We start from the raw sequence: 27,221 nt of genomic DNA on the forward strand, positions 1-27,221 counted from the left end.
ATCTTTCAAGAACCACTGGGGTTCTGAAAGTGGTAGCTGAAGAGACTGTGGAGGCATTAGTAATGATCTTTCAAGAATCACTAGATTATGAAATGTTCTGGAGGACATGAAAATTGCAAATGTCACTTCACTCCTGAAGAAGGGAGGGAAGCAGAAGAAAGGAAATTTAAGGCCAGTTAGCCTGACTTTAGTAGTTGGAAAGATGTTGCAGTCCGTTATTAAGGATGATGTTTTGGGGTATTAGGAGGTATATGATAAGATAGGTCGGTTGCTGGTGATGAGTGGTGTTCTGCAGGGTCAGTGTTGGAACCATTTCTTTTCACATTATAGGTCAATGATTTAGATGATGGAATTGATGGCTTTGGAAACAAGTTTGCGAACAATACAAATGTATGTAGAGGGGCAGGTAGTGTTGAGGAAGCATGAAATCTGCAGAAGGACGTGAAGGACCCCACACACCCCTCATACAAACTCTTCTCCCTCCTGCCATCTGGCAAAAGGTACCGAAGCATTCTGGCTCTCACGACGAGACCGTGCAACAGTTTCTTCCCCCAAGCCATCAAACTCCTTAATACCCAGAAACTAGACTGACTTCTACATCATTTATTATTATATTGTAATTTGTCCTCTACTGTGCCTATTGCCTTGTTTATTATTTATTGTACTGCCCTGCACTGTTTTGTGCACTTTATGTAGTCCTGTGTAGGTCTGTAGTCTAGCATAGTTTTTGTGTTGTCTTATGTAGTCTAGTGTAGCCTTGTGTTGTCTCACTTAGTCTAGTGTAATTATGTGTTGTTTCATGTAGCACCAGGGTCCTTGCGAGTTCTTGTGTAGGATTCCCTAAAGGTTAACTTGCAGGTTGAGTCAGTGGTAAAGAAGGCAAATGCAATGATAGCATTTATTTTGAGAGGACTAGAATATAAGAGCAAGAATGTAATGCTGAGGCTTTATTAGGCCTTTGTCAGACGACGCTTGGAGTACTGTGAGCAGTTTTAGACCATTTATCTGAGAAAAGATGTGCCGACTTTGGAGAGAGACCAGACGAGGTCAACAAGAATGATTCCGAGAATGAAAGGGTTAACGTGAGTGTTTGATGTCTCTGGGCCTGTGCACACTGGAGCTTAGAAGAATGAGGGGGGGAATCTCATTGAAACCCATCAAATATTGAAATGTCTGGATAAACTGGATGTGAGGAGGATGTTTCCTGTTGTGGGTGAGCCTAAGACCAGAGGAAACAGCCTTAGAATAGAGGGATGTCTACTATTAGAGTAGAGGTGAACAGGGATTTCTTTAACTATAGGATAGTGGATCTGTAGAATTTATTGCCACAGATGGCTGTGGAGGAAAAGTCACGGAGTATATTTAAGGTGGAGGTTGATAGATGCTTGATTAGTCAGGGTGTCAAAAGTTACCAGGAGAAAACAGGAGAATGGGATTGAGAGGGATAATAAATCAGCCATGATGGAATGGCAGAGCAGACTTGGGCAAAAATGGCTGAATTCTGCTCCTATGACTTATGATAACAAGAATGATTAAATTTCTTAAGGCAAATGACCAGTACTATTTTTAAGGTGAAAGGCCAAAAACTAGCAGCAGATTTTTTGCATTATCTTTTATTTGATGTCAGATACTTTAATTTTGTTTTAAATATCATATCAGCTGAAGTGTCCTCAAAAAATACTTTTGACTTTGAGACAGTAAACATAGACAACTTGTTCACATTTTCAGTGCAATTGGACATGCGTTTTTGCTGCTGACATTTGTATCCCAGAAGTGATTAGATTAAAGATTGCTTCTTGATATGAGGTTACATTTTATGCAGTTTATTTTACACTTCTCAATTTACAGATTCACTGCCAGACATTTAAAATGTCAAATAGTTAGAGAAAGTAGCCGAAATGAGTAACCGTAGTGCATTCTGTAGATGGTACCTACTGTGTGCTAGTGGTGAAGCGAGTGAATGTTACCACATCAGCCGAGTTCAATTTCGTGTAGCTGGAATCAATTCAAGCTAAGCACTGAGCCATCAAAAGAAAATGTAATGTCACCACAGCAAATGGTGTAAGCTATTAAGAAGTTAACAGGGCCTAAATTGTCTTCTGAGACAGCCCTTTGACTCTGTAGAGGACTTGCTTCTACTTCAGTTATTGTGTGTTCAAGTAAGTTCAAGTTTAGCTTATTGTCATTTAGCTGTATACATGCATACTGCCAAGCAAAACAGCATTCCTGCAGACCAAGGTTCACGACACAGTACATATAACTCACACATAATAACAGATGAAGTATTATTACCACAATAAAGTTATGAATACTGTAATAAAGTGCATTTACAATACTAGTTAAAAAATAAACAATATAATGCAACTGGCGATTCGTAAATGAGACCTGGGTGGTGGCAGGGAGTTCAGTTGTCTTCTGGTCTGGAGAGAGGAAGATGTTTCCTATCCTAACAGTTCTTGAATAATGTTATGGTACCTCCTGCCTGATAGTAGGGGGTCAAAGAGATTGTTGGATGAATGAGAGGGATCATTGACAATGCTAAAGGCCCTGTGTACACAGTGCTCCTGAGAATATCTGAAATGGGTGGAAGAGAGATCCTATGACCCTCTCAGCAGTTCTTGCAAACCCTTGTAAGGCCTGTAAAAATTGGTTTAAATGGTGGAAATGGGAGCCTCACTCGCCGCAATCTCCTCAGGAAGTGGAAGCACTGCTGTGCTTTCTTGACCAAAGAGGGGAGTTCTCATGTGGCCACCGAAGCCAATTTGGGACCTTCAGCCTTAGCCACTTGTGGGTTATGGACGGATTTGTAGCTTGGTAGGTGTTGAGCTTGAGGTTTGCCATTGTTATCCTAGTTATTCCTTCTCCCTTTTGAGTGGGACTGGATCAGGGATTCCCAGGAGTCAATGAAAATATTGGAAAGCTTTGAGAATTTTTGTTTATTTTCTCTATACTTTCTGAATCTTCTCCATGACTGTGCTTGGAACAAATGATCTATTTCCAGATCTGTTGTCAGGCATGCAAATGATGTGGCTTGTCCATTTCTGCAAGGTAAGTTCACATAAAGTTTTGGTGCTGAGTTTGTGAGCATGTGAGTGTACTCTGACACTGGTTCATTTAACAACACACAAAAAATGCTGGAGGAACACAGCAAGTCATACAGTACCCATGGAGGGGAATAGACGTTTGATATTTTGGGCTGAGGCCCTTCATCAGGACTGGAAAGGAAGGGGGCAGAAACTAGAATAAAAAGGTGGGGGAGGATGGGAAGGAGTACAAGTTGATAGGTGAAACCAGGTGAGGGGGAATGTGGGTGGGTAGGGGAATGAGGGATGAAGTCAGAATCTGTAAGGGGACAGGTGGAAGAGGTAAAGAGCTGCAGAAGGAATCTAATTGGAGAAGACAGTGGACCATGGAAAGAAGGGAAGAAGGAATGAAACCAGAGGGAGGTGATAAAGCAATTACATTAACACTTATCTGCTCTTAACTGTACATGAGTTATCTTGGGCACTCATTTAAATTAAGTTTTTCTCATAATATATCATTCTGCTATTTATCTTATTTCAGAAGCAACTGGTTGTCCTGCCCAACATCACAGTTCAATATTACCGATAATTGGCCAAAGCATGTCAAATTTAACATGAGAAAGACTAAAACATAAAAGCTGGTAAATGATTATAAAAGGAAAAGAATGATGCTTCTCACAGCAGCAAGCATATACAGTCAGGAATATGCAGATTTCCAGCGGCACTCTGTTGCTTCAATTCTACAGTAAATGCTTTGATACCAATCCTGTTATCATGTGTAATGTATTAGAGGAAATTATCAATGCTACTATTTATATTAAGTCTCTGTTTCCAGTGAATTACACTTTAAGATTGTATCTGTGGCTCTCATTATGTTTATTTCTAACTTCTAGGCTATATGTTGCCAAGGCACAATATGCATCATCTACACAGTATAACAGCGTGACATTATAGATTTAAAAAATTACAAATTAGCTTACAAATCAAGACCTCATCAAGCTCTGCTTTAAATACTGTATATCCAATGACTTGGCCTCCATAGCTGTCTGTGGTAATGAATTCAACAGATCAGCTAAAGAAATTCCTTCTTATCTCTGTTCTAGGATCACAGGGCACAGCCTCTTCTATTCTAAAGCTGTGCCTTCTGGTTGTAGACTCGTCCACTATTGGAAACATCCTCTCCACTCTATCTAGGCCTTTCAATAATCGTTTGGTTTCAATGAATTCCCCCACAATCCAGTACATACAAGTCCAGAGCCATCAAATGTTCCTTACATGTTAACCCTTTCATTCCCAAAATAATTCTTGCAAACCTCCTCTGGACCCTCTCCAATGCCAGCACATCCTTTCTTCGATATGTTTTACTCAAAGTCAGCAAGAACAAAAAGCTCATTAGTGATTTCAGAAGGGGTAAACCAGAGGTCCATGAGCCAGTCCGCATCAGGGGATCAGAGGTGGAGAGGGTCAGAAACTTTAAATTCCTTGGTGTTACCATTTCAGGGATCTGTCCTGGGCCCAGCATGTAGGTGCAATTATGGAGCAAACCCAGCAGCACCTCTCTTTCCTAAGAAGTTTGTGAAGACATCTAAAACTTTGACAAACCTCTATAGATGCATGCTGCAAAATATATTGTCTGGCAGCATCACAGCCTGGTATGGAAACGCCAATGCCCTTGAATGGAAAAGCCTACAAAAAGTAGCAGATATGGCCCAGTCCATCACGAATGAGGCCCCCTCCACCATTAAGCACACCTACATGGAGTATTGTTGCTGGAAAGCAGCATCCATCATTTGAGACCTTCACTGTCCAGGTCATGCTCTTTTCTTTCTGCTGCCATCAGGAAGAAGCTACAGAGACTCAGGACTCACACCACCATCAGCAACAGTTATTACCCCTCAACCACCAGGCTCTTGATCCAGAGGGGGTAACTTCACTCACCCCATCACTGATCTGTTCCCACCACCTATGGACTCACTTTCAAGGTCTTTTCATCTTATGTTCTTGATATTTGTTGGTTACTTATTTATGTATTTATTATTTTCTTTTTCTTTTGTATTTGCACAGCTTGTTATCTTCTGCACACTGGTTGTCTGCCCTGTTGAGTGCAGTCTTTCATTAATTCTACTATGGTTATTGAGTATGCCCACAAGAAAACAAATCTCAGGGTTCAATATGGTGACGTATTTGTACTTTGACAATAAATTTACTTTGAACCTTGAGTTTTTAAAACAGCTCACACTACTCCAAATGAAGTTTGAGCAGTCCCTATAAAACCTCAGCATTACATTTTAGCTTTTATATTCTAGTCCTCTGGAAATAAAAAGTAACATTGCACTTGCCTTCCTTACTACCGACTCAACCTGCAAGTTAATCTGTAGGGTATCATGCACCAGGGCTTTCAAGTCTCTTTGCACCTCCAATTTCTGAATTCACTACCTGTTTCAAAAATAGTCTAGAGGAACTCAGCAGGTCAATCAGCATCAGCTGAAAAGATTAGTCGACGTTTCAGGCCGAAACCCTTCGTCAGGACTCAAGGAAGAACTTTGGGGAGGGTTTGAAGAATGCTGGTAGTTGAAAAAAATGGTAATTTGAAAGATAAAGGGGTGGGGGAGGGGAAGCAGGGAGGTGATTGGCAGGAGAACAATGCGCAGTAGTAGAAGGAGGTGGAACCATGAGGGAGGTGATGTGAAATAGGGATAGAGGAAGGGAGGGGGAGGGAATTACCGGAAGTTGGAGAATTCTATGTTCATAGCAGATTGAGGGACCGCTTTGTGGAGCACCTCCACTCCGTCCGCCACAACAGACAGGATCTCCCGGTAGCCACCCACTTCAACTCTGCTTCCCATTCCCATTCAGATATGTCCATACATGGCCTCCTCTACTGCCATGATGAGGCTAAACTCAGGTTGGAGGAGCAACACCTCATATACCATCTAGGTAGTCTCCAGCCCCTTGGTATGAACATAGAATTCTCCAGCTTCTGGTAGCTCCCTCCCCCTCCCTTCCTCTATCCCTATTTCACATCACCTCCTTCATAGTTCCGCCTCCTTCTACTACTGCGCATTGTTCTCCTGCCAATCAACACCCTGCTTCTCCTCTCCCACCTCTTTGTCTTTCAAATTACTGTTTTTTTCAACTACCAGCATTCTTCAAACCCTCCCCAAAGTTCTTCCTTCAGTCCTGACGAAGGGTTTCGGCCCGAAACGTCAACTAATCTTTTCAACTGATGCTGCCGAGTTCCTCCAGTGCATTGTGAGTGTTCCTTTGACAACAGCATCTGCAGATTATTTTCTGTCAAAAATAGTCTACTCTTTTATTCCTTCTACCAAAGAGCATGACCACACACTTCCCTACACTGTATTCCATCTGCCACTTCTTTGCCCGTCCTTCTAGTCTGTTCAAGACCTTCTGCAGACTCCTGGCTTCCTCAACACTATCTGCCCCTCCACCTGTCTTAATATCATTTGCAAATTTGGTCACAAAACTATCAATTCTGTCATCCAGATCATTAACATAGAAGATGAAAAGTAGCTGATCCAACACCAACATTTGTGGAACACCACTAGTCACTGACAGCTAACCACAAAGGCTCCCTATATTCCTACTCTTTGTCTTCTGCCAGTCAGCTTATCTTCTTCCATGTTAGTATTTTTCCTGTAATTCCATGGTGTTTTATATACATACGCACACACACTGCTGCTATTTACTTCAATATAACTTAAATTTGGAAGTCGACTAGCACAAATTACCAAATTATTCTTTAGTTGAGATGGTCCCGGAGTCAAAGATGGCTGTTTTCCCCTGAGGTCCTTTAACATCTGCCGGACGATGCTGAGGATGTTCTATGAAGATGGCTAGTGCTATTATGTTTGCTGTTGTGTGCTGGGGCAGCAGGCTGAGGGTAGCAGACACCAACAGAATCAACAAACTCATTCATAAGGCCAGTGATGTTGTGGGGATGGAACTGGACTCTCTGACAGTGGTATCTGAAAAGAGAATGCTGTCTAAGTTGCATGCCATCTTGGACAATGTCTCCCATCCATGACATAATGTACTGGGTGGGCACAGGAGTACATTCAGCCAGAGACTCATTCCACCGAGATGCAACACAGAGCGTCATAGGAAGCCATTCCTGCCTGTGGCCATCAAACTTTACAACTCCTCCCTTGGAGGGTCAGACACCCTGAGCCAATAGGCTGGTCCTGGACTTATTTCCTGGCACAATTTACATATTACTATTTAGCTATTTATGGTTTTATTACTATTTATTATTTATGGTGCAACTGTAACGAAAACCAATTTCCCCCGGGATCAATAAAGTATGACTATGATTATGACTAATTGTATGGATTGTGAGGTGACTGATTATTTCAAGACTCTTCTGCAGAATGGATAAGTGGTTATTGATTTGGTCATGAGGATTGGTAAGGGAATTGGGCATTTTTTCCACCATTTTGGTTGGGCTTCCACCTGCACCCCTTTCCTACAACCCCCCTACCCCCCCACCACCACCACCAATGAAACTCTATCTTCTCACCACTGTGTTGGAAGTCCCTATTCTAATTTAAGTGGTATTTGGTCAGGGATTCCCAGAAGTTGGTCAAACATAGATTTATTCTAATGTGTCTTTGGGAACATCCTTGAAATGATTTCTTTGATTTCTTGTAGTCTTTTGTCTCATTGGAACTTAGAGTAAATTAACTTTTTCTGCTGCTTTTTCGAGAAAAAGCATTTCAGGATGTATATCGTACACATTTCTCTGACATTAAATGTACCTTTGATATCTTTGAAGTAAAGCTCATTGAACTTTAAAATGACTTGCTAACACTTCAGTTCTGTGAAGTCTGTTATGGCTATGGAGGCTAATGTAGGAACTGCAAACTTCGCTGTGAGTTGAAAAAGATACTTGACGGAGCGGCTAGTTAAATGAATAGTATGTAAGGTGATGCAAAGTTTTCACTGTTTACATTGAACTTTGGTATGCTCACAGTGAAGGATCTTGATGTTTTAAATTCTTCTTCTCCATTTTAAAAGTTCAGGAGCTACAAGTTCCCATAAGATGGAAAGGATGCTTAAGAAGGCTTTAAGAACAACCTTGCTTCATTTCCTACCATGACACTGGAGCACCAGTTAGCAATTTAATACTTCCATTATATTTTTTCCCAAAGCTCAGCAAAAAGGGAAAGATGAGAAATGATCCAACTGTAAGTTTGTTTTTTTTTATCACTGCTAGTGAAATAGGAACAACTGTAATGCTTCATCTCTGGCCTTCAAGAGAAAGCTGATTTTCTGCCTTCTGATTAGCCACCTATCCTATTGCCACTGCAAGGACATCAGCTGATCTTCAGTTGGAGATCACAGTTATCATCAACAATTTGTTATTTACTGTCTTCCAAAACCATTACATTTAGTTGGCTGGTGGAAAATGGAAAAAAATGTACTGATCAATGTCAGTAATCCAACTGAAACTGCCACCATTTAACTGCTCTCCATACAGCAAATGGAGACTGTCTCTCTGACTTTGATATGGGTTTCTTCATACTTGGATATCAGGATATGGACCTTAGCTATTTGGGCCACGAGTGATCTAGACAGCACTGAGGAATCTGTGCAAACCCCTGAGATGCTGGATGGCCTGCTCTCTTTCCACGTACCATCTGTTCTTTAAGCCATGCGTTTTCAGCTGGATTTTCATTCTCAGGTTCCCATAATGAGTTTCCTATGAAGCATGGTCAGATTTTATGTCATTTAACTAACCCCTAAAACTCTTGGTTATTCACATTAAATCACTCCTGGTGTTTTCCAGTAAAGAAGAAAACAAATGCATACTATGATACATTGTAGAGAAGACCAGATGGTGTGGACACTCTGTAAACCTTTTTTGGTTTAGGGGTTGTCTCATTGCCTGTTAAACACAGTCTGAAAAGACCTATCATAGTCTTTCACTGATGATTTTTTTGCAGTAGCATTTCCGTTGTGCCGTTATTTGCGCCAGCCTGACGAAGTGAACAAAGTGGATTCGGCAGTGGTGCGTCCAGAATCAGAATCAGGTTTAATATCACTGGCATATGTTGTGAAATTTGTTGACCTGTGTCAGCAGTAGATCACTATACATAATAATGAAAAACTATAAATTACAAGAAGCATATATTAAAAGTGAAACCAGCAGTGCAGAAAGAGAGCAAACAAAAAGGAAGGTAGTGTTCATGGGTTCATTATCCATTTGGGAATCTGATGGTAGAGGGGAAGAAGCTGTTGCTGAAACATGGACTGAGAGTCTTCAGGCTTCTGTACCTCCTCCTTGATGGCAGCGATGAGAAGGGGCCATGTCCTGGATGATGGCTTTCCTTAACGATGGATACTGCCTTTTTGAGGCAACGCCTTTTGAAGGTGTCTTCGATGCTGGGGAGGCCAGTGTCCTTGATGGAGCTGGCTGAGTTTACAACTTTCTGCTGCTTTTTCTGATCCTGTGTAATGGCCCTTCCTTATTGGTCTGTGATGCAACCAGTTAGAATGCTCTCCATAGTACATCTGTAGAAATTTGTGAGAGTCTTTGATAACATACAAAGTCTGCTTAAACTCCGAATTAAATATAGCCACTGTCGTGCCTTGTGATTTCTTCAATGTGTTCGGTAAGGAATAGATCTTCAGAGATGTTGATATCCAAGAACTTGAAACTGCTCACCCTTTTCACTGATGATCCCTCGATAAGGACTGGTGCGTGTTCCTTCAACTTCCCCTTCCTAAAGTCCACAATCAATTCCCCGGTCTTCCTGACACTGAGTGCAAGGTTGTTGTTGCACCACTCAACCAGCTGATCTATCTCACTCCTATATGCCTCCTCATCACCATCTGAAATTCGGCCAAATTCGACTGTGTCATTGGCTAATTTATCAATGGTGTTTAAGCTGTGCCTAGCCACACAGTCACGGGTGTAGAGAGAGTAGAGATAAGCACACATCTTTCAGCTGTGCCAGTGTTGATTGCCAGTGGAAGAGATGTTATTTCTGATCCACACTGACCGTGGTCTCCCAATGCCGAAGTCAAGGAACCGGCTGCAGAAGGAGGTCTTGAGGCCCAAGTTTTGGAGCTTGTTGATTAGAACTAATGGTATGATTGTGACCAGCAGTCATTAGTGCCCATTATGACACAGGTGAACTGGATACTTTGTAATCTTTTAATCTAACCTGGGACAGATTCAGGAATTTAGTGTTGCTATGTAAAAAACGTGGTCTGCCCACTACAATTGCTTGAATGCAATTAGAACATTGACTTTGGCTTTAGAGGAAATGGTAGTTTGCTTATCCTATCAGTGGATTTGGAAGATTATAAAGGACATATCATAAAGAACATTTAGTACTAATAACTCATTATAACTTTACATCACCAAAGTGACAATGTTAACAGTGATACAGGACAATGTTGTTACAGGTTGAGGTCTGCTGGCACAGTAATGTTGATCGGTCCTGAACACCATCTGAATATTGCCTTTAAACATTCCCCCACCCAGTGCATAATTACACTATCATGCAATGACAGGACCAAAGTCATTTCAGTTGGGTAGGATGCCTTTCATATACACTCCCACCTATTCACTTTTACAAAAGCAGATTAGAGAATATATGGTACATCAAGATCAATGCAAATTATTAAAATAAACTGTAAAAAATAACAAATGAACAATCACAATCAAAACAAATTAGCAGTTTTAATCACATTTCTCTCCTTAAAACATGGGGAAATATAAGGTGTTGAATTTTGCTACCCATCAAAGTTCAAAATTCAAAGAAAATTTATTATCAAAGTACATATATCTCACCACACACAACCCTGAGATTCATTTTCCTGCAGGCAATCACAGTAAATATAAGAAACAAAATAAAATCAGTGAAGAACCACACCCAACAGGATGGACAAACAACCACTGTGCAGACAAAGACTGTGCAAGTGCAAAAAGAAAGCAAGAAAAAGAAATAATAATAAAAATAAATAAATAAACAATAAATATCGAAAAGATGGGCGAGGCATCCTTGAAAGTGAGTCCATATGTTGTGGGAACAGTTCAGTGATGGGGTGAGTAAAGTTGAGTGAAGTTATCCCCTCTGGTTCAAAATCCTGATGGTTGAGGGATATAACTGCTCCTGTACCTGGTGGTGTGGTTCTGGAGGCTCCTATACCTTCTTCTTGTTGGCAGCAGTGAGAAAAGAGCATGGCCAGGATGGTGTGGGTCCTTGATGATGGATGCTGCTTTCCTGCAACAGCACTCTGTGTAGATGTGCTCAATGGTGGGGAGAGCTTTACCCATGATGGACTGGGCCATATCCACTACTTTTTCTAGGCTTTCCCATTATAGGGCATGGGTATTTCCATACCAGGCTGTGATGTACCCATCAATATGCTCTCCAATATACATATCCATAAAAGTTTGTCAAAAGTTTTAGATGACATGACTAATCTTCGCAAACTTCTAAGAAAGTAGAGATGCTGCTGTGCTTTCTTTGTAATGGTGCTTAATTGCTGAACCCAGGACAGATCCTCTGAGATGACTTTCTCCACCTCTGATCCTCCCATGAAGACTGGCTCATGGACTAGTTTCTGGCTCCTGAAGTCAATAATCATTTCCTTGGTCTTGTTGACATTGAGTGAGAGGTTGCTGTTGTGCACCTAACGTTTATTCTATCAATTGTTGGCATAGAATCCAGGACACAATAAAAGATTCTGGCGGATACAATTTGTCACTATGCTCCACTGCTGGATTCCACAGCAGAACCCAGTGTTACTCACAAGAAATCTTCTCTCAGTTCCCACACCAGTCCTGATGCAGAATGATAGACCTCATTGATTTAACAGGGACATTAAGCTTTCAGATTAAGGGGCAGAAGGCAGGTAAGTCCTTCCTTAAATTATTTTGTCTGCTGTTAATATTTTAGGTGCTTTCATGAGTTTTTAATTCGTTTCTCATTTATGTTATATTATTTAGGGTTAGCTATTAACCATTTTCATAGTTTTTAGATGTTTGAATATCAGATGTGTTTTAAATTGTTAAAATCCACACTAATTTTGATGAAAGATAAAATGTCGCTCACAGCTTTGCACTTGAGCAAAGTCTGTCATGGGCATTCCAGAGCACCCCCTGTAACCACAGTTTGTTCATCCTATCTACGTCATCTGGTTCAAAGACGCAGAAGGATGGCAAGACTTCCATAGGGTTATCTGCAGGCATGCTGGCATTTGCTCAGCAAGATCCAACCCATTAAACTGTATGCACTGCCCTTTTCTTTGCCCAATTTACTTGCTTTGTTCCTCCAGTATTTTGTGTGTGTTGCTCCGATTTCCAGCATCTGCAGATTTTCTTTTGTTTGCTTTGCTGTCAAAATGCTTTCAGGATCCTAACTAAAAAAAAATACAAGCTGCATACTTAACATGTAGTTCAAGGTTTTTTATTGTTTTAACTTTGCCAAAATCCAAATATTTTTGGCCAATTTATTCAATTTGTAGCTAAGTTTAGGCAATGAAGCAGAAAACATTTAGGCAACGTTTTCATTCATGGCAATATTTAAGTAATTCTATCAATCAGACTGACCAACTCTCCTCACTTATGATTTATTTTTCATTTCTAGGATCTGGGCATTGGTGACAAGAGTAGCATTTGTTCACTTTCCCTAATGTCCTTTCAAAGGTAATAGTGAGCCACCTTCTTTAAGCACTGTAATCTGCAGTGCCTCATTAATGTCCAGCTTGGAACTACCAGATCTGCTTTGTTTACCTCATTTAAAATTACCATTAATCTACACAATATGATGGATGGAGCCATTGTGTGAAGCCAGCACTGTGTTCCCTTCACAAGCACTGTGTGATGGTCATTTCTACAAATGCTCCAGGGACATTGGTGAGGATAATATAAAGCAGGTTCATTCCTCATAGTGATTAACTGACAAGCTGTTGTAGATCCAATTTTCCACATATGTCCTCAGGACATCACCACTAATTTGTCAGCTGAGGGAGTCAGCATGACCTGACATGGGACTTCATTGTGTCTGGAGTAATTCTCGAGAACTCACATGGCTAAATCTCACTGCCTATGAGGCACTCTGCCAGCCATTCCTGTAAGTCTATACTCTAGGTAGGACAGGACATACCCAGGGATTATTATAGAGAAGTTTAGTGTGTTGTTTGTAGGATTCAATTGTGATAAGCTATTGTATGCTTATCTCCAGGCCAGATTTTCCAGTGTGGACATTAGCCCCCAGCTGTTTCTGGTCAAGTGAGTCGGAAACAAGTTTGTCGTGTCTGAATTTATTGCTCGGATTAACTTTAGGTGATTTTATTCTTACTGTCCCAAGGTCGTAGTTAGAGTACCATGGAGAGGCTTGTCAAGACTTTTTAGAGGGCATTTAACGGTCTTCTTCCTTGAAGAGCATTAGGAAACTGAGACGGGAGACCAAGGGGAGGATGGTTACGGCCTAAGTGCTGAAGTATCCAAGACTAGAGATGAGACACGAATTGAGACCAAATGAAGACAGGGTACAAAACTAGATGAAAATCCAAAGTGGAGCTGATGTTTAAGCACCAAACCCCAGTTCAGGTGCTCTTTAAATATAGAAATCCTGGCGCCAAAACATGGCCGCCAATTAGTGGGCGGACCCAACTCTTTAAAGGGGCCGTGCCAGCTATCCATATTCTGGAGAGTCAGAATGTCTTAACACTGGAACCTGGCGTGGTTGGGTATGTGTCCTAACAGAAAACAGCCGAATTTTTGTGTCAATCCAGTTATCTCTTTGTGGTCTTTAAAACTCACGACTATTTATTGTGCCATATGAATTAAATCATCTTCATAGCAATGTGCGTGCATTTGGTTGTCCAGCTTAAGCAAGATGATGAAATATCTCCAGCCATCTTAATTCCTAATTTCTGAAATGAGATACTCGTCATCTCTTTGACGAGCTTGGAGTTATGACATACCCAAGCAGGCTGATACAATCTATTCGATACCCATAATCCAATGTCTGCAGTTTATGGTAAAATTTCAATTTTCTTAAATGCAGTTATTGAAAATAACTTGATTCCAAAATGTTTAGGTACAACATACCAAACCATTGTGGTCAGATCAACCCTGTCTTTGCGGAAATGAGTGGCTAACGTAATGTGGGAAAAAACGTGCACTCTGCATATATGTTCACACTTCTGAAGGTATTATGCATGAGGATGATTGTGATGATATTTTTTTGTGCACAATATATGGTGTAATATTTGAGTGTACATGTGGGTTAGAAGATATCTTGGGTCAATAACTTAAGCTTACATTAATATGATTAAAGCAGTTAGCTTCATTTGGCCAAAATGTTCATATTATAGCAATATCAAGCAACATGACTAGATATTAGCTCATATTATCTGATCCACTGCTGGCATGAGGCCAGCCAGCAATACATATCAGAGTAAAATTATTTGAGAGTATTTCAGCACAGCTGGACCAGAACTTGCCGACTTCTATGAAACTAAATAGAGGTTACAATCCAACCAGGATTTATGTTCCTCTTAGTTTCAGACCATTGCTTAGTTCTCTTCTGAAGAACAGCTATGTTCCTACTGTGTATTTATATTAATCCATCATTCTGAATTATTTAAATAGTAAAAGAATAAAATGTTTTAAATCCCATGAAAGCAATCAGATTGATGCTGACCACACAATTTCTTTCCGACCATTATCATGAAGATAATAGGGCTGAATTGTGCTAACTGCACTACTACCTGTCAGTTATTCAAACCTGTTTGTCCTTTGCTCCTCTGCATGCTCAGCCAAATATGAAAGCCAAAGCGAGCTTGAGGTCAAACACTGGCCCATTTGAACTCCTGTTTTACTACTGAATTCACTACTGAGTCCAAAGATAGAGCAGGTACAGCTTGAAGAGAGGGGCCATATGCAGAAAAAGTAACTATAGATTAATATTTCAAATATTTTAGTTTAATGTTTTAATTAGAATTTTAAGATGATTTTAAATTTAGTTGTTTAATTTTTCAAAACACTTGTAATAATTTTCATTTTAGTAATTCAAATCTATTTCGGCCATGTTTAAATGTCCGTGCGCTTAAAAACTTCAAAAGGCTTTGAGAGCAGGAATCTGTCAAGGACCATAGTAGCATTCCAAGGTCTCAATAATATACAACCTGAGGTCCAGGGTTGAGGTCAACCCAACACACGTTCTGCATCAGGGAAACTGAAGTCTGGGAGGGTACGATGAGTGGCATAGGGGGGTAATGGGCCAAATCCTGCATTATCCAGCCCACAATACCTTCAGCAACTTCTGAAAGTGTCTATGAAAAAAATTTCAATCTAGGGGTTACAATGGGCTACCCCAATTCCCACAAAACCACCTCTTCTGCTGTTTCACCATGTCAGGCTTTCTGTTACAGCACTTCAAACGTAGATTCTCTTTGTTCCATTTTATTTGCAAACATTTTATAATTTTATTCACTAATACAATGAGCCATGATATCTTTAAGGAATCAAGACGATATTTTGGAACATGGGAAAACCTGGTGAAGCTGAGATGCAAAGGTTCTGTTAAGCTTCCTTAAGAGATTATATTTCGCTGGCCTGGTTCACCTGCCCAGAACTTACATCACCCATATTTATCTTGTATGGATCTAATTTACCATACTGACCTGCCCTGTTCTGGGATTCAGCAGCATGGTTTAGACAGTGATAGAATCTAGACCATAAGACCATAAGACATAGAGCAGAATTAAGCCACTCAGCCCATCGAGTCTGTTCCAACATTCCATCATGGCTGACATATTATTCCTTTCAACTCCATTCTCCTGCCTTCTCTCTGTAACCTTTGATGCCCTGACAAATCAAGAATATATCAACCTCCACCTTACCTATACTCAATGACATGAACTCCACAGCTGTTCACAACAATGAATTCCAAAGATTCACCACCCTCCGGCTAAAGAAATTTCCCTTTATTTGTTCTAAATGGACGTCCTTCTATTTTGAGGCTACTCTGGTCTTAGACTCACCCATTAAAAGAAACATCCTATCATCATCTACTCTACCTAGGCCTCTAGGCCTTTCAATATTTGATAGGTTTCAATGCGATCCCCCTCATTCTTCTAAATTCCAGCAAGTACAAGCTCAGGGCCATCAAACTCTCCTATGTTAACCATTTCATTCCCAGAATAATTCTCGTGAACTTCCTTTGCCAATGCTCGTGCATCTTTTCTTAGATAAGGATCTTAAAACTGCTGACAATACTCCAAGTGCAGTCTGACCAAGATCTTATAAAGCCTCAACATTACATCCTTGCTCTCATATTCTTGTCCTCTCGAAATAAATGCTAACATTGCATTTGCTTTCCTTATCACTTACTCAACCTGCAAGTTAACCATTAGGGAATCCTGCACAAGAACTCAAAGGAGTATTTACCTATCTATCTGTTTATTCATTAACCTATCGATCTATTTATCTACCTACCTGTCTTTCCATCTATCTATTTATTTATTTATTGAGATACAGCGTGGAATAGGCCCTTCTGGTCCTTTGATCCATGCCATTCTGCAATCCAGTGATCAAAATTTAATCTGATTTAATCATGGAAGATTTACAATAACCAATGAACCTACCAACCGGTACATCTTTGGAGTGTGGGAGGAAACCAGAGCACCCGGAGAAACCTTATATGGGTATGGGGAGAACGTACAAATTCCTTACAGGCAGTGGTAGGAATTGAACCTGGGTCACCTATACTGTAAAGCATTGTGCTAACCACTACACTACCATGTCACCCCTCGGAATATAGTCTCCGCCTTTATTTATTCTACCAAAGTGCATGACCATACACCTTTCTACACTATTCCACCTACCACTTCTTTGTCCGTTCTCTCAATCTGTCTAAGTCCTTCTGCAGACTCTCTGCTTCCTCAACACTACCCTACCCTCCATCTATCTTCATTAGACAACACCCAATCCATAATTGCAATTACTCTCAGGGGTTCAATCACAAGCTGCTCTAAAATGTCATCATGTAGCCACTCTACAAAATCCCTCTCTTGCGATCAACCTGATTTTCCCAATTTACCTGCATATTGAAATCCCCCATGACCTTGCCTGAACATTGCCCTGTAAACATGCCTCTTTTATCTACTGTTCGAAGGTCTGTATATAATTCCCATCAGGGTCTTTTACCCTTATGCTTCTTAACTCTACCACAAGGATTCTACATCTTCTGATCCTACGTCAGCTCTTTCTAAGGATTTGATTTCATTCTTTACCAATGGATCTACTCTGCCCCTTCTGCTATCTGCCTGTCCTTTTGATACAATGTGTATCCTTAGGTGTTAAGATCTCAAATATGATTTTCTTTCAGCCACGACTCAGTGATGCCCACAACATCATACCTGTCAATCTCTAACAGCAAGATCATCTACCTTGTTCTGCATACTGCATGCATTCAAATATAACACCTTCAGTCCTGTATTCATCACCATTTTCAATTATGCCTCCACATAACACCTCAATTCATCCCACCAACTGCAATGTTGCCCTATCATCTGCCTGTCCTTCCTCACAGTCTCACTACACACTGCATCTACTTTCATTCCAACTGTTCCAACTGCTCTGGCTCACATCCGCCTGCCAAATCAGTTTAAACCCTCCCCAAAACTCTAACAAATCTGCCCACATGGATATCGGTTCCCTCGGGTTCATATGGAATCTGCCTTTATTGTGATATCCTTGGTAGACCCAACCCCAAACACCCATGACAAACTTTGACTTCCATCAAAATTGAATGCTGGGCATTTCCAATCACTAGCGTTATAAATAACATTCAGAAACATTGAAGAACTACTAAAATTAAAGTAAAATTTCATTCTTAAAAAGTAAAAAAAGGGCCGGCTGGTCGCGCAATGACATCGGTGCCAGACCCGGGAGCGGAGGTTCCCGGGTTCGAAACCAGTCGGGTCCGCTCCCGAGTACGCTTTCCATCCGTGCCGGGTTAAGTGTTGAGATCGCAACTTGACCTCGTAAAATAAAGGAAAAAGTACCGCAAAATGGCTGTGTGAGGAGTGGCGCACCACACAGTCTCTCTCTCTCTCGCTCCACACCTTGTAAAAAAAAAAGCCATGCAAAAGAGATCATTACGGACGCATGCACACACACGCAGATGCACACGCACACATGCACACGCACAGACTCGCACGCACGCCGGCACACGCAAAAAAAAGTTTAAAAAGTTAAAAAAAAAGCAAAATAATGATCAACATGGGCCTCATCGCCCTATTTTTCCCCCTCGAACATCCTTTCCATCTGCCCATCACCCATACACTCTTCCCATTGTTTTCTCTCCCCACTTACCTCCTGTATTCCATGTTCCACCTTCCTCACCTATCAGATTCCATTATCTACATCACTCTGGCACTTTCACCTATCACCTCCCAGCTTTTGACACCATTACCATACCAAAGACGTCTTCCTTGTCTGATAAACCTTGACTGTCTATTTCCCTGACCTGCTGAGTTCCTCCAGTGCTTTGTGTGCTGTACAAGCTTTTCCTTTCCATCCTAATCCTTTGCCCAAAATGCCCAATGAAATTATTGGGGTCATAAATTCCACCCCATGGACTTGAGGGGAATTCTCTTGTGTAAAACTGTTAATCTCAGCATGACTGGCCTCTGCCACTGAATTCCAGTGGAGAGCATGTGGCAAAGCACACTGATAGACTTAGCTTCGAAATCTATCAGTAAGTCCTTATGATTCCACATAATACAATGCATGCAAACAAGTCCCAGGACCTATTACATATTAAGCAGCCACTAGATCTTGCTGTTCCATTTATTATTTCCAGCATTTGTCGCTGAAGATTATATTTTCTCCATTCTCTACTGGTCAGCTGAAGGTTTGAGAAGATTGGGAGATATCATGGGTAGAAGATCAGGGGAACTGTGGAGGTGACAATTGGGTGGTAGGCTGATCACAGGGAAAAGAGCAGGTATTTCTTGGAAGCCTAAGAGGAGGCACTCCTGCTCCTCCTGACCCACAAGCAGTGCTGGAAACGCACTTACCAGTTGGATCCAGCCCTTCTTGTCTCCCTTTCAGCTTCCTGGTTTCCCAAGGCTTGGGAAACCTGTGCTGGAAGAGTTAAATTAGTTAAAGTGAATAAAATACAATGCTAAAGGATCTTATTAACATCTCACAATGACATTAATTGCTGTAATTTGGATCTGTACTAATTAGGGTCCTGAAATACAAATTTTATCTACCCACCCAGCTGTTATTAGGAACTAACAGTTCTCTCCTGCTACAGGCACGCCAGCTTCACTCAAGTCAGATACAACCAATGAGGAGGCACAAAGATGTAGTATTTCAGTAATCCACAACTCAGTTAAAAGGTTAGAGGGGAGATGAAGAAAATTATTTAACTAAAAGCATTGTTGGGGCCTGGAATTCATTGCTTCTAGGGATGGTGGCAACAAAAATGCTCATTACATGTAAAATGTCGTTGGCATTTGGAAGCTCATGCCCTGTGAATGAAGTGCTGAAAGATTATACAGGGTAGCTCTTTTTCAAGCAGTACAAATATGATAGACCAAATAATCTCCTTTAATGTCATAAGTATGATACTATGATTTTCTTTCATTATAATCAGAATTGTAAGGCAAACTATTTCAATAACTTTATGTTGACTGCACTAACATTATTAATAGATTAGCAATGTTGAGTGCTGTAATTTCCCACATGTAACTCCACGATGTAAAAAAATCATAGATACAGACATACAACTGCCACTCTGTGGTATTATTTATTTGTACTTAATCTCTCAGATGCATGATCTTCAGAAATAATACAATATCAGATTGCAGATATGTAAAATGTGGCAGCCCAAGAAAACTTATGTCTTATAAATGGAACAATCTGTTCAGGTTTTTAATAGTGGTATTTAGGTTGCACTTTTTCAATACAATATATCAACACTATGTGTTATATGCATAGTTATTAAATTTTAAAAATATAATTATTATTTCTTCCAGAAGAGAGAAAATGTTACTTACGGTTTCTTGGTTTATCGTCATCCATTCCTTCATCTTCATTTTCTGGATCGATGTCTTCAGCTTGGGTAATCCAGTCTAGATAACCTTTGAGGTCTTCCTCTAACTGTTGTTTTTCCCTTAGCTTTTGAAAATCTCCGCGGGCCTTGGCCTTCTCCCTCTCTTTGGAAAACTCGCTGTATTCCCCCAAAACACAGAAAGTATGCTTTAGATACAGAAGCAATACAATTCATCTAGCTAGAACAAACGGTGTTATCACACATTCTGTATGACCTTCCTCTGCCAATTCCAGCTGCTCTGAAGCCCAAACAATATAATACTCTTCCTTTCTTTCTATTAGAAAGGGCAAATCAAGCATGAATATGCCTGAAATTTATTCATAGATTCTAGTAATGTCACGAAGAACAATGATTCCATGAGAAATTTTTAAATAAAATATCATTAGGATCCAGATTTATCATATCTTACTCATTTGGGATGTTTTATTCTTTAACATTTGTAAATTCATACTAAAGAAACATTATTTCAGTTATGCTAATCATTGTTAAGTTACAATAAACAGGAAAAAAATTCTCAGGTAGCAATACAGAGATTGAAATAGTTTCTGCCTATGAAATTTAACATGATGGCTTATAGCAGTAAACATTAAGTATTGATATAACATCAGAAACACATAAACTCGATATGAAGTAAATAATTTATGGGCATGTGTTCAGTATTCTATGTTAGCAAAGTTTTGCTGTTAGAACTTACTATCCAATTTACCAGGTAAATTTACCAGATAATTTCTCTCATTGAGAAGCTGAGAGCAAGGAGTGTAGATTCAGAATAAAGGACCACTCATTTAGAATCAGGATAAGGAATTCCTTCTTTCAGAAGGTCAAGTCAGAAAATCTTTGGATTTTCTGCCCAGAGGTGGCAGACCTGGAGGTTGAGTCACTGCTAAGATCAGTTTTTGTTTGATATGGGCAATAGTGGAAAGCTTGATGTATTGTAAAGTTTGTCAGACAGCCTTCAAGTCTCCTGGTGAATTTGCACATGTTCGTCATGCAGGATTAGTGATCAAAATTAGGTATAAAGGAAGAGAAAGAGAAAGAGAGCAGTGGAAGAGGTAACAAAATGGAATAAAAAACCTCTGATAGGACAAAAGACTTGAGACATTAAAAGGAAAAAGGGATGATAGATTGCAAAGAAACAAGTAAAAGAATGATAGGCAAGCCCACAAGAAAATGTAAGTGTAGGATAATTTTGCCAAATTACCAAAGGAATTGTTGACATTACTGCTGAGTTTGGAAATACAAGTGTTTCTGTAACTTACAATGGGCTTCATAGGAACATAAAAAAGTCAAGAATAAAGTTCAGGCTGAGACAGAGAATTAAAATAATACATGATTGTAAGCTCAGTGTCACAATTGTGGATAGAAATGTTCTGTAACTAGGACATCTAATTAGCTTTAGGTCTCTTTAATGTAGAGGACACCATTTCATAAGCAATGAATACAGCATACTAAATTGAAAGAAATGCAAGTTAACCTCTGCCTCACATGGAAAAAGTGACCTAGATTTTGGTTCCTTCTGTTTTTTTCATGGCGATGAAATCTGATATGTATAAAATGGCATCCACAACATCTTAAAACTGCTAAAAATCTGACAGTCTTACTTCACCCTTGTAATAGTTATGAGATTAGTATATCTTGAAATTAGTTCTTTTGCAATGTTAGTTTAGAATGGTGTCCGGGAAATGGAATCCAGATGTTCACAATAATGGACAGTTAGTGGTCACTCCCAGAATGATACTGTAACACTACTCTAGGAATAATCCATTTACTCATCTCAGTATCTAAGCTTAACATCACATGGAAATGGCATAGCCTCCCATATACTAATTAACACCTCCAACCAATCAATCACTCCTAATTACAGAGCCATATCTCCCAAACACCCTGTTTCTTTGAATCCGCATTCCATCTCCTGAGACCCCAAAGCGACCTTCAGCTTCTATGGCTGAGACCCTAAACACTCAACCAAAATCAATGCAAACATTCCCTACCCCCCCATACCCCACATTCATGTAGCTAGCAATCAAACTCCCTCCCACACTGTATTTTGAAAGCTTGTCTAGGGCTAAAAAGCTCACCAGCTTGACATTGAAGATATTGGAATATCATAGTAGAACGAAAGAACATTTAACACATTAAATCTGTGCGAGCTCCTGAAACAGCAGTCTGGTTAATCCTATTCTTCCAGAAGTTATCTTCTTCCATATGCCTATCTTAATTCCAAATGTACAGTAGATATTGGCTGATGTTATTATTATTCTTAAAACCATTTAAATCCAGATCTTTAATACTGTCTGAATGAAATGAGTTTTCTCCTCCCATCCCTCTTGTATCTACTGCCCATTTTAATGTGTTTCCTAGTCCTTGAATCATCTGCTAATGGTAAGAGGTTTCCTCTAATTTATCCTCTCTAAACCAGAAATAACTATACACCACTCTCAAATCTCTTCTCAAACTGTTTTTTTTCCTTCAAAGAGAATGATCACAGCTTCATTAGTCTAATCATACTACTGAAAAAAAAATCCTCCCTCAAACCACTCAGCAAAACTGATTTTTGCACCCAATCTGATTTTCATATTCAGCTGGCATTGGAAGCTGTTTTTCAATTGGCTGAATTAGTGAGGTGAACAGGTTCAGTGTAATATCCTTGCTTTTGCATTCTCTGTTTCTAATTATGAATCCTAGGATGCTTTACTCTCTCTGCTATTTTCAAGGATTCATGCATCTGTATTTTCAATTTCCTCTCCTTCTGAGGTGTGCCTTTCAATCTATTTTATCTCACTTTATTTTTCTCCAAAAGTGATTATCTATATTAAATTCTACTCGTCCTTTGAATGACTTCAGCCAACCTATATATGTGATCTCGTAATCATTCCTCTCCTCATTTCTGGTTACTATAGAAATGCTCACAAAAGTAGATGGTAAATAAGTGTTAAGAACGTACAAGCATATGTTAAATTAAGAGAGAGGGTAAAAAGTGGGCAAATGAATAATGAGAAAATATGAAGTTGGTCAGTTTGAAAGGCATAATGATAAAGCATTATTACTTAAATGGAGAACGCTACAGCAGAAAGAGATATAGATGTGGTGGTGGTGGTGAAGGTGGTTTAGCAGAATAAAAGTAGGTGAAAATGGGGGACACCTCCCTCTCCTTTATTAGGGAGAGAGAGAACCTGTGGGTTGCTGAATGCCAGATGAATTGCAATAGTCTTTGGGGTAACTGCAAGGTCTGTGTCTTTGCTATCGCTTAGCTCACGCTTGTGCTTGGTAGCAGGTGTGCTTTTTGTTTTGCCAGTGGGGGGAGGAGGGATTGTTGTTGCTCACACTGGAGGGAGGAGCGGGGGTGGGGGACGGGACTTTGAGGTTCTCATGTTTAACTGTCGTTCATTCTTTGGGGCACATCTCTGTTTTCGTGGATGTTTTGTGAAGAAAAAGCATTTTCGGATGTATATTGTATACATTTCTCTGACATTAAATTGAACCTTTGAATTGTACCAAGCATGAGTGGGACCACATATAGAGTACCATGAATAGTTTTGATCCCTTCATTTAAGACAACTATCGATAGAAACAACTTAAAGCAGTGGTTCCCAAACTTTATGGTGTTACTGCCCCATTGACTTCCAGACCTCATGCCCAGCACTTCCCTCTACCTTTCAGGCCATTATGATGCACAGTGAAAAAAAAAATAGGAAGTACACATTCATAGCAGGGAGAAACAATTACAAATATTATTCAAATCTATAAATAAAAACATCTTAAATTTGATTACAATACAAACAATTTTCATTACTAATTTTAGAGTGTATGTTAGTAGTCCAGCTATTCACTACATCATTTTTTCACCTTTCAATGAGATGGATGGGCTTGGTGCAGTGATATCAGCTTCTCAACATCTGGCTAAATGTTACTCAGCAGTCTCAACTCCCCACGTTAAGTAATTTGCAGTCTGTTTCGTTACTTTGAAAGAAGTTGGAAGATTGCACTGAAACTGCACGCCACTAAGTGTGATGTTGGAAAGGCAATAAAGATCATCTTGACTTTTTTCCACAATGCAGGATAGTATTTAGAGATTTTTTTCTGCAACCAAAAGATTTGATATGATTTTTTTGAACCTTGGCTTCAGCTCAAAGTCATTTTGTAGCGAGATCTGTTCTTTCTCCATCCTTCCTATTGATTCATCATTACAAGTGTTCAGGAATGGGTTGATTACCCAATCAGGATTTAAGAACAAGAGAAGATCCTGAAATTTCTCTGACATGATTAATGCAGTTCACCCAGATGCGCACAGTATACTTGAAGATCATTATCTGGCATTCTTTCTTTCTTTTCCAACTCAGAGCGGCTCAAGAATTGCAAAATGTCTCAACAGCCAATGTTGCATTTAAATAGGGTTAACTTGGATAGAAAAGTGGAGACAACTGAATTGACTTCGATAAGGTTCACATAATTTCCTGGCAAATGAAGACTGAGTTCATTAAACTTTTGTGAATAACTCTGACAAAACGTCGTGCCTAATATTCTTGAGTTGATAACTGAATGAAGTTTTCCCATCTTCAAAGAATTTTATCACAGTTTCAAAAAGCATCTCAGGTTTTACTTATTTTATTTACTGCTATGATAATGGTATTTAATGATCTGTGCAGGTGAACACTTAGGTTGTTTTGTGGCAAGATGTTCTCTGTGAATTACACAGTGAATGGTAAATTGAATTGAATTGAATTAACTTTATTACTTACATCCTTCATATACATGAGTAAAAATCTTTATGTTATGTCTCCATTCAAATGTACAATGTGTAATTATAGTAATTTATAATAAATATTATGTACAACAGGATAGTCAATATAACATAGAAACACAGTTGCATGGAAGAACCTTTCCCGGAGCCTGTTGGTCCTGGCTTTTATGCTGTGGTACCGTTTCCCAGATGGTAGCAGCTGGAACAGTTTGTGGTTGGGGTACAGCTTTTTTAAGAGAGTAATAACCCCATGGTGGTGTCTTACTATTGATGGTGCCCCATCTGTTACACAAGCAAGGATGTTGAGTGGAATATCCTTCTCTAGAAAATTGCTCAATAACCCAAAATATTAACCCCCTTTCTACCTGTTTCTAGTCCCCTTGCAAATAACAACTCTTGAACCATGATTTCATCTTTTATGAAGAAAACGTAACTAAGCAAAGATTCTTTGCCTGGTAAAGTTGATTCATCCAACTGCAGAGCAAATTCTGTTGTCCTAAGTATGTTGCAGAATGTGTCTTCACATTCTCAGATGTTCCACCTATTCATCTTTGAACAGAGGGTTGTCGCTGAGTGGAATCATTTTAATTACTTTGGTCTGGTGAATTATGCAAAACCATACTCAGACCTCCTTTACTGCAGGCAGAACCAGTTCTTCTCCAATTGTATGGGGCTTTCCAAGTTAGGCAATGTTGAAATGTTGTATGAAGCATGCAAACCATCACTGTTTTGTTGTGAAATGTGTTTTGAAAGTTTCTGAAAGTTTTCACGAAGTGACTCAAAATAAGTCAAGTTCTTGTTTGCTTTATTAGAGTGCATTCTCGTTATTATCCTGGATTATTATATGCCCAGTCCTGTTCTTTCTTGAACCACATTTCACTTATAAGATCCATATTATAATATGCAGCTCATCGATGTCATCTTCATTCTTCCACCCAATGTATACATGTATTCCAAACCTGTTCCTATATTCCTCATAGTCTCTCTTACTCTAGTCCCAAATAATAAAGCACTACTTCTATATCCTTTTATAACATTCCTGTCCTTTTATGACCCTTTTTCTTTCTCTATAAATCGCTAATCCAAGTTTCAACATGCCTCCAGGACAGAACCATTTATCCAGTTTGTGTAAAGCTTGTATCCTTCAGAAACAATTTCTTTGCGACATTTCTCTAATACTTCCTAAGATAGATACTCTCCTGTACCTATATTCTCATTTTACTATTATACTGTACATTACTAAGAGTAAACAGATTAAAGAATTCTCTTTCAGTATATAATCAACCCCTTTAGACTTTTACCCGTATATCTGAAGGTGAAGAGGATTTTTAAATGTCAAAGTTTTAGAAAACATCAGAAAAGTGTGTAATGTATGTGCTAAGGTGACACAGCAATAGCTACTTCTATGTTTTTGTACATCTGCATGTAATTAAAAACTTTGGGATACCAGTTATCACAGTGGAATAACTAAGGGATGTAAGCAGCATACTAGGATAGGTAAGAAAACATAAATAAAAAGGATTATGAGCCAGATTTTGAACAACATTCTATTCATTTATTTATTGAGATACAGTGCAGAAAAGGCCTTCCCTCCCTTCAAGCCACACTGTCCAACACCCCAATTTAATTCCCAGCCTAATGGTGGAACAATTTACAATGATCAATTACTAACTGGTTCGTATTTGGACTGTGGGAGGAAACTGAAGCACCCAGGGAAAACCCACACATTGCACAGGGAGGATATATATACACTCCTCACAGAATTGGACTCAAAACTCTGACCCCAGGGCTGTATCAGCATCGTGCTAACTACTACATTAGATAAGCAATGTATAATTCTGTGTGTGGGGGAGAGGAGGGGTTACTGATGCCATGTCAGTTACAAAATGACATCTGGCACTTGGAATATTCGTGATGGGAGTTGTATTGGAGTCTTTGTTTATGAGTGGCCAACACATGCAGATATGAAGTTATGAACTATAGGACAAGATGTTGTGTTCCTATTACTGTACATACTGGATGCAATCAAAGTGGCTCCAAGCTGTGCTAATTCATCTTTCCATTTGCTTTTGAATCAACATACACAGTAAAGGGTGGGTAATGGATGACAAGGACTATTTGCTGATAGCATACCTCAAGTACCAAGATACACCTTGAGCAGGTGAACAGCATTCATCTAGTGAAATGTGAGTTGCTAACTGTCCCATTTTATACAAGCCTTCTTATTTCAGATAGAAAACATTCCTTTAAGATATGACATTGCTGTGGGATGCCAATTTTCTATAAACCTAATTAAGTTTTTGGGGCGGGGCCAGGAATGTCCAAGAACAGTCACAACTTCCTAAA

The 27,221-nt window shown here is 39.6% G+C and overlaps 1 protein-coding gene across 2 annotated transcripts in view; it reads right to left on the minus strand.

Moving 5' to 3' along the window:
- The window catches only part of cacna1c (calcium channel, voltage-dependent, L type, alpha 1C subunit), a 687,918-nt gene that overhangs the window by 285,000 nt on the left and 375,697 nt on the right, over nt 1-27,221 (minus strand). For both annotated transcript variants that reach the window (XM_072267751.1, XM_072267750.1), the window contains exon 9: nt 20,079-20,251. In XM_072267751.1, coding sequence (XP_072123852.1) covers nt 20,079-20,251 — 173 coding nt within the window. The remainder of the gene's footprint in view (nt 1-20,078; nt 20,252-27,221) is intronic.

Source organism: Mobula birostris, chromosome 9 (genome assembly GCF_030028105.1).
Source record: "Mobula birostris isolate sMobBir1 chromosome 9, sMobBir1.hap1, whole genome shotgun sequence".
In the NCBI taxonomy this organism is placed as follows: domain Eukaryota; kingdom Metazoa; phylum Chordata; class Chondrichthyes; order Myliobatiformes; family Myliobatidae; genus Mobula; species Mobula birostris.